At 39.4% G+C, this 9,478-nt stretch overlaps 1 protein-coding gene across 20 annotated transcripts in view; it reads right to left on the bottom strand.

Annotated features, from left to right (window-relative positions):
* nrxn3a (neurexin 3a) overlaps positions 1-8,167 on the bottom strand; it is a 285,254-nt gene extending 277,087 nt beyond the window's left edge. For 18 of the 20 annotated variants that reach the window (XR_014603916.1, XR_014603917.1, XR_014603918.1 and 15 more), the window contains exons 1-2: positions 7,988-8,167; positions 2,293-3,473 (exon numbers count right to left, since the gene is read on the bottom strand). Coding sequence is in view for 15 of the 20 variants with exons in the window: in XM_084096195.1 (XP_083952321.1) it covers positions 2,293-2,989 (697 nt within the window). In the remaining 5 variants the exon portion in view is untranslated. The remainder of the gene's footprint in view (positions 1-2,292; positions 3,474-7,987) is intronic. The other 2 variants (XM_084096198.1, XM_084096204.1) reach the window with 2 other exon arrangements.
* Positions 8,168-9,478: the final 1,311 nt, after the last annotated feature.

Here is a 9,478-nt window from a genome sequence, read left to right on the forward strand (position 1 = left end):
TTTTAATATTAGACGTTAAATATTGATGTTAAATTCACTATTGTTTTTTTATAGAATTGGTCAATATTCTAAAGTATTTAATGCAATTATATCAGAAGTAACTGTAATTAAATTACAGAAAAATTTAGAGTAATCCCTTACTTTACTTTTCAAGGGAAAATTAAAACGCATTACACCCAATACTTGTCTTAACCTTAAAAAAGTAAGGTCTACATATCCTATTGATGCACTTTTGAATTTTTGCTTTGTTAAAAACACACAAGGAGATTTGCAAAGAGTGGCCAGCTTAAACATAAACCTCAGCGTACCAATTCAGAGACCATCCACATGGGAAGACAGATTGAGTGTTTGTTTTGCTGCCAAATGTTTATTATTCTAATCCGCCAAAAGATTACGCGCTTTCGCAAATGATGTAGCGCCGTGGCTATCACGATTTTTACAGAGCGAGGAACATACGCCACGGCAACGCAAAACAGTTCTGAGGCCATTTTAGCCATCTGGCCATCGAGAGGAGTGTCAGATTGTTGTTGCTGCTGCTATGGCAATTGGATTCAGTCAAACGCACGTAAAGCTAATGCTTAACACTTCAGACCAGCTTGCCATATGGCTCTGACCTGATATTTATTACCCGCATACAGATGTTTCCAAAGCCTGAAGACACAAGATTAAGATGGAATTAAGATTGCTCAGTGGGTTTTCGTAATGTTGTTACCAAACACTGATTGCACACATTAATGTGTCATTTCACAACACAGGTTTTGATTTGGATTTGTAAGAGATGCTAGTGGAGAAAGTTGAGCTGTCGTCGTTTTACAAACTGCTCTGCAGTTAAGGCTGCCCCGTGCTCCAATATAAATGGCCTCCAAAAAAGGTTTATTTATTCTTTTATGATTGGCTGAACTGATTCCCAGCATTCAAAGCCATCAAAGCTGCTTTTACGTCTGGCTTTAGCCCCTATCAGTGGACTGCAGGACCCAGTCAGCCAAACAAGATGGAGAGGAACAACGGCTGTAAATCAAGCCCAAAACTCTGTACTCTTTACAGCCTATAAATCTAACCCTAGTGCCCGGTCTACTACACATAACCCTTCTCTCATTTTCTCTCTCTTGAGCTCTGAAAGAGGCTGTGCAAGCAACATGCCTGAGTACACATATAGCATCCTGACTTTTTAATCACATTCGGTAATTGTGTCATTAAGGAGAGAATCACAGGAGAGGTTGTGTCTACAATGAGGGTAACAACTCATAGGGCTCAGAGCACCGATCACCGATCAATCACCCAGCTTAAACACTTCAATCACAAGAGGAAAAAAGTTTAGGCCTAATCAAGACATTCGTTTTTGTAATTGTTTTCTTGCTAAAATTCATCATTTAGCAAATTCATATTGCTTAAAGCATTTAAGAGGATATCTTTAAAGCATAAATTATAGAGGAGTATGAAAAAACAACAACTAATGTGCACCTTTCATTACCATCAGGAAACATGATTCATGAAGAACTCAAAAGTTGTGATTTTCTTCTGTTGTACAGTATAACGTACAATTAGTTTAGTTATGATTATACTTAAAAGAAAAATGTCCACAAACCAGAAGGTCCATATATTTATATATTAGCATATTCTTTAAAGAATTATAAGAAGGTCATCAAATTCTCTCTCTAGGAAAACCAGTAATGACGCTATAAAGAATTGCAATTGACTATTATAGGCAATATAAATAGGCAATTATCCCCCATCTCTGATTCATTCTCTGTTGAAGAGGTGCAACAACAAAACCCAGAGCTGTGAAATGGCCTCCTCAAATCCCCAGAGAAACTAAAATGGCCACTTCAGAAAAACAACCAAGGGGATCTGAAAAGGCACCTTAACATCCTAACACCCCACCTCCTCAGCCGGGCATGATTAACACACACACACACACACACAAAACTCTTGCCAGAGACAAACAGCTTAGTGCTTTACAGAGGTAAAAATGCTAGTAGTGCATTTCAATGACATTCGCTTTCAATTGACTGTGAAACGATGGGGGAACAGAGGAGGCTGATCGAAAAAAAATTCACAGCACAAAACACCTGCAAATGCATAGAACAGGGCAGCTTTCAGGAGACAAGCTAAGAGATGGCATTAACCTGGACCTGAGAGTCATACTTCAGTAGCATGAAACAGCAGAGGATGAAGGAAACATTCACATTACAGCAGTAAAGACTGACAATTTCGAGTAGGGTGCCGTTACATTGTATGTAAGTCAATATTGCATCTGCTGTATTATCAAGCTGTAAATATAAACCATTTTACCTTCGCTGCAGAATCGGCCAACATATTCTGTCTTAGAACAATCGCAAAGTGGCTCCCCATCCACAACGGAGCACGTCCCTCCGTTCTCACATGGGTTCTCCATGCAGATCCCCTCTATGTCCATGCGGACCCTCTGGCTGCTTAGTAGAATAGGTTCCTTGCTATTGTACTTCAGTTCCCTGATAATTCCCTTAAATGGTGGAAGATCCTTCACTGTCGGGAGGGTGAGCACAGAAATGCGAATATCTTGAGGGACTCCGCCCAGGAAGAGGTCACTAACGATCTTCATGTACTGCCTCTGTGGCCGCACCTCACCTGATTTGATTACTCCGTCCAGACCCAGCACAGTTCTCAGGTTGTACCTGTTCAGGGTGGCAGAATGCCAGCTGCTGTCATTGACTCGCTTGTCCGATACGACTGTGGTCTCGGCGCAGTCGATGCTGAACTGCAACTGGAGCTTCCCTTCAACCACCATGAGTTGCAGGAAGTCGCAGAAGCCGCCATCGTCAAAGTACAGGATTAAGGCGGTGGACACGTCTGTTTTGAACTGGAAGCTGAGGTCACTTCTGGTGCTGGCGTCCCAGCGGAGATAGCGTGCCCACTGGCCTTGCGACCCTGTAAACTCGAGGCCCAAGCAGGGCCCAAGCACAGTACTGATCAGCAGCTGCAGCTGGACTGGGAATCTGAAGAAATTCATTGTAAAAGTGCTGGAGATTTGGGGTTATTATCCTGAACAGGAGGAAATCATTGAATTTGCTTTGGTTCAAAGGTCAGTGTATCCAAAGTACATCCCACAGTATGCCCAGAGACGCTAGAGAAGAGGTGAGATCGTCAACGCAGAGACAAACAAAAAATATCCTAAAAGAGGTGAGGGACTTAGTAGGGAGAACAGTCTTAAATAACAGTCATAAGGCCAATGACATTGCACAAAAATCCAATCTCTGTCAGGCGACAATCAAAAGTTTTTCTTCCTCGTTTCCTGGAACGGATCGACTTGAGAAGACAAGCAGATGAGGTGCTGTGCGTCTGCTGAGGTGTTGTTTTCTTCTGGTATCTCCTCAGACCTCAATCATCCAGACAGGTCCTCCAGGTCGGACTCTTTCTGTATTTAGGGAAACCAGCGCAGTCTGCATGATGCCTTGTGGGTAATGTAGTTCATTCGGTTACTCTGCCCCGTCTAGCTGTCAAAATAGAAAAGCATCAAATTACAAATGAATTCACAATGTCTCATTCTATCTAGTGTGTGTGTGTTTTTTTATATATATATATAAATAAAACATAAAAGCATAAAAAATATATTACTTGAGAAATTAATACAGCACACTTTCACAATTATAATCTTAAAAAGCTGCACTTGAATGAGTCATTGTTTTGCACTTATGTTAAATGCTACTCCTAATTAAAAGTTTATATTTTTTAAGGAAATTCCCCCAAAAGATCCTTCTGTTATCGGTCATCTAGTGTGTAAATTAACAGCATTATTCGCATGGCAGCTCCAGCTATCATTCAATAGCAGAGAGTCCATGTTTATCTGATGATGTGGAAAATTAAAAGGATTTTTGCAGGGTGCACAATGCATGAAAACAATAATATGAATGTCACATTCCCATGACATATACTCCACATTTCCAGCACCTAAACTAGTTCTAAAACTATGTCATTATTTTGTTTAAAAAAATATTTAATTTAGGTGTGGTCCTACATTTTCAACAAAAATCTATTGCAATGCATAAAAATGACATTAAAAATTGAATTGTATTAAAAAGTAATGTATTATTATTTTTTAAGGAACCTTGCCTATTTAGAATAGATGCAGTAAAAAAAAGGCAACGTGAATGTTTATTTTACAGTTTAAAATGTTTTAAAAATTTTAACACATCCTCAAGCACAAACAAAATGCCCTGTATTGTTCTACAAATGTGAGAGAAGCTTCCCATGCTGAGCTGACGTTTGGCCTTGAACCAACACAGATTAGTAGGACTTTTGTGAAGGCAAAACGCAGCTCTAGCTCCTCTTAACATGTGTCCCCTACGTGCATAAATGAATAGGCTCCAATTACATGGCAACATGCGAGGTGTAACCTAATAGTCATCTAATATTGCCCGTGTCCTTGCCAGAGGCGTAGGCAGCAGGTACGGCAGGACAATAGTGCTACCAACCCACGCGATTCAACTGAGCCGAAACACAATGTATGCCGTCAGAGCTCTGCCTTCCGCAGCTGAAGAGGGGAAAAAGAGCGAGAGACTGCATGCTTGTAACAGATACTCCACGTTGGCTTGCGCCCACACCACCAAATATGCTTGTGTGCTTTCTCTTTTTCTTTTTTTTTGTCGAGTGAGGGCTTGCGGAGAGGAGGAGAGAGGTGAAAAGGCTAAACTGAGCACATCATTGTCCTCATTGATATGTGATTGACACACTCCACTGGGAACGGCACACAACACCACAAAATAAAGCCCCTGCATTTGGATCCTGCTTAAAAAGTCGGTGAGCAGGAGAAGGAGGTGTAATGGTGAAAGGGGGGGGGATGTTAATGACAGCAGGCCCAACCATTCATCAGACACACAAAGCTGGGTTTTACCACAGGTGCCTCAATTACGCTCTACCATTACACCAGAAGCGCTGCGACAAAATGTCCTCCAGTGCGCCCCGATGATATCATGGAGGCTTTGGGAGGAGGCGCACGCCATTTCAGCGAGCTCGGCTCTGTACGTGACACGGTTGCCATCGAGCATCCGCGTGGTAGAGCGGAGGTGTGGGCGAGGTAGAGCTGGGCCAAAATGGATGACATCAGCGTCCGGTGCTCTCCTCCTGGGCTGCCAGCCGGCGCAAGAGAGGCGTGAGGCTCTTACCTGGCCTCATCCAGCCTCCCCCCTGTGACCCAGAGTGGGCACGGGTACCACCAGCAACCCCCTAAACAACCCACTGCAGAGGAACAGCAACTTGTGAGCAATTAAAGCGGGAGTGGTTCTGCAGCAGACGTTTATGGCATTACATCACCTTGCCTAAAACCACCATCCTTGTGCCAGTATTCATTATACACCCATCATAATCAAAACCAGAGGATTAGTAATGTGATTTATGACCAAATTTCACTGTGGTAAAGGTGTGGGGTGCGTGCATTATATAGGGCTCTGATCAAGACAGAGAGATCACGTCACACTGCGGTGTATTGGAAAGCCAGAGCACATTCGATGAGTGTTTGAGGCTGAGCATTACACAACGCCAATAGGAAATATTCTTCTCTGCGACACAGACACAAAGGCGATTTGAAGGAATAAAAAATAAATAAATAAATAAAACCATGAGAACTATATTAGTTACAAAAGGAAACAAATGTATGTATAGCCTACATGTTGCTTAAAAAAACACTACTTGTATTCAGTAAACAAAATGAAAAAAATATTTTAGATTTTATATACAGTTTATTTAATAGGCTATAATACATTATGTATGCGTTAATTTTAGAATTATCAATCTGTACTATTCTAATTCGTTTATCTATATTGAAAAATACCTCAGTAACATTTAGGCTAGATAATCTTGGCTTGATATGTAAATGGAGATTATACACCCACACCCGTGAGAACAAAACGATACAAAAATAAAGGAAAACGACACAATATAAATGAAACCGTCCAAACACGTATTTTATTTTATTTTATGTAGCCTAATGTAATAGCCTATATTTTACATAGATATAAATTAATATCATTTTTAATTATATTTTTAGCAAAAATTCGTTAAAATGGAGTTGGCTATTAAATCTGAAATGCTTTTGTGCGCCAATATTTCGTTTTTAAAATAGCCTTTCGCTATACGTTTAAAGGGGTGCAGAATGTACACATACATGTGTTGTAATTCATTGAAATTACGCTTTCGATCCAAATTATTAGTGCACAATTCAGTCACCTAAAATAATGCATGCCAGTCTCACAGATAAATGTGAACATGTATAAACACAACGGTAAAATAATTTAACATTGTTGTGAGAGGGCACTGCATTCTATTTCACACAAAAGAGGTCACAAAACACCACAGGGTGAAATTATACTTTAGGCTCATGGAGAAATTAAACACGCTCGAATAAATAAATGATGCATTATTTTCAATCAAACATACGTGTTCATTTCCATTTCTGTCAGCTGTGAAATATATGCGTCGATGAAAGTGTGTGTGACAAGGCCGCGCTTAGAAAAGATAATCTAACGTTACCCCGACAATTTCAACACAAACGATAGGCTAATGCCTGTGAGGATATGTCCAAATTTCGGTAAAATTTTTAAGACACAAATACAGTGTGCGTAGCACAATTATCACTTAGACGAAAACATAAAATGTAGACTATTAAAAAGCAGAAACTTGAATAGCCTACCTTTAAAATGAGCGTGTGAGAGCGCGAGTGTGTGGCGGTGGATTATTACCAAAGTCTATTAAATTCCAGGAGATCTAAATGAGCCATTACAAATTGATGAGAATGAATTAAGATATTCTAAAAATGCACTGGACTCACTTGAGCACTTCGAAGCGACAAAAGAGCTGAATTTGCATTTTATATGAGCAAACGTGCCAAAAAAATCCGTTTAAATGTCTTAACATTTCGATTATTGTGACATGAAGACAGATATTTATATCAAATAATTTATATGGCTTTGTAAATATTTTTAATCACTGCAACGTGTTACTACGTTAAAATAGACTAATTCTTTTTTAAAAAATATAGCCTACTTTTAATACATGGCCATGCTTAAATTACCTGCACATTTTGTCTAACAAAAATCTGAATAAATTGGTGCACTAATGCATCATAATAGTAAAATGTAGGCTATTAGGCTAAGTAGCCTACACCACATGTGTGCATCAAAATAAAATCTGAGCATTTTATAAAAAACCTTTTATACATAGGCTACTCTAAAAACAAAAACGAAAAATGGATATGCGTTCCTGTGTATTTGACCGGTCCGTGTGTAGGTGCATCCACAAGGATCCTGCAGTGGAGTGGGCATGCGTGTTGTTGTTTATCCTGAGTGGCAGTTGAACATGGGCTCCACAGACACCTGAGAACTCTTATTCATTATTTACAGCTACTTTTGCAGATTAAGAAAAACACAGGCTTCCTGAGACCAAAGCGAGAAATTGTTTGCTACATGTTTACGGAGGAAAAGGCGTGTTTTTTTCGTGATTACTACTATAATACAGGCCTATTGCCTAACTTAATAAGAATAAACGAAATATAGCCTACTGTAATGGCATATGACATGTCATGCAGCTGACAAAAACAGGGAATACAGGTTTATTTTTGTGTCTCGAAAACCAGTCAACTCTGACAGAAATATCCTACTGTTTCCACATTGTGCTCTATATTGAGGATGACTGGCTATCCCCATAAAATAATAAATAATCGTAAACGTATTTTTTAGAGTTCAAAACCTCTTTTCGTTTGTGGGCCTAAATAATGATGTAGGTTAGTTTAATATTTTTATCGCGCTTCCCCGGGAAACGACGCGAATGTCTTTTATTTCGATTCAGTCCAACGTTCACAGAAATAAAAGTAAAATTCAAGAACAACGCGATTTACACTGTGAAAACAAGCCAACTTAGTGTGAATACTTGAAGTAAGTGATGAACTTATAACATCCCGGCGAGCTTTCCATCATTCCGTACCAAAAAAAAAAAAAAAAGAAAGAAACAGACTAACCTCAGTTTTCGTAAACATATCCAAAGCGTACAGTAATAATCCACATTACATTCCCAAAAGGCTCTATATGTGTGGTCCACTCCACTAAATAACGGTTTTTCGCGGTCTTGTGAGGATGTTGTGCCCGCGTGCACTTGTCTCGTTCCGTGCTCGCTTGCAGTTACAGAGAGCCGCGCGCTCAGAGATACTGTTGGACAATCACGAGATTTCCACACACGCGCCGCGCGACCCCGCCTTCCTCTTACTGCGAGGCTCGCGCCATTTAAAGGTGTAGTAAAATCTGAGAGAAAACTTATTTTTGTAGCGATAGGTACATTAATATGTGGAAAGGGACACGCAGTGTCTATGACATTGTCGTGTTTGCTAACTGTGAGCATAATTCGGCTCTCAATATGGCTCTCAGCCTGACTTTCACTCTCTCCCTCTCTGCATGCTCATGTCTGGGTGTTTTTAACTGCATATATGCTCCCAAAATGTACTCATGCAGGCGGTCAAGGCAGAGATGGTGAGGAGAGGTTGTTCTTGTTCCAGCACACATCTGTAACAATGTAGTCTACATGTATGTATGTGTGGTTCTTGGAATCCAGCCCAGAATGAGATCTGGATTTGCTCAGCAAAGGAAATCTGCTTCTAAGACATTTGGACACATTTGTAGATGGACTTTGTTTTTCTCTTTGTCTAACATTTCTATGTGATGTAATGTATATTCTTATTGGTCAATCATTACATCACCCCTTGACAATGTATAAAAAATGCAGAAAATAAAGCTGAAGAAGTTTTGTGAACTGAGATCATCTCCATGTTCATGACTCTTCCCATGGGAGATATAGATATAATCTAACACTAACATCTGTAGATCCTTGCTGTCCCCTCGGAAATGTAAGATTACAGTCATTCTCTCCTCCCAAAGGGGCTGAAATAAATATAAAAATGAAAAGTAGCCTATATTAGGGCTATTATTTCGCAACATTACCTGCAAATAATGTGTTGTGAGTGGTTTAATGCATATATGGTCATGTTTTGCCAGTTTTCAGTATTAAACTCAAAACACTAAACGGTTTTATAGTAGGACATTAGAACCAGGCTTTGGCATTTGTGTCAAGAATATCTAAACAAATAATAAAATCTAGTAATTTTATAAATCTACATATGTGGTCTTTATGGATCCATATTTGAAGAGGTATAACTTTTCACCTTTGACCATTCACCATTAAATAGATTTAAATATTTTTTTTTCCATATGAATCTAACCAAAATATGGCATTTTCTCAATTTTATCCTCTCACAAATAAAGGCAGAATTTTTTTTCCTGTAATAAAGCACTTTATGACCAAATAAAGACATCTGATATAGGGATCTATACATCCATTGTACCAAAATCAATAAATTCATGAGTTTTTGAATGATGCGCTGCTGTCCTTGGTGCTGAACTTTACCATAAACACAACTGCTATGCAAAAGCTGCACTTTGAACCAAGTGGGGGTTAAGCG

Source organism: Abramis brama, assembly GCF_963993115.1.
Source record: "Abramis brama genome assembly, chromosome: 21".
Classification (NCBI taxonomy): Eukaryota; Metazoa; Chordata; class Actinopteri; order Cypriniformes; family Leuciscidae; genus Abramis; species Abramis brama.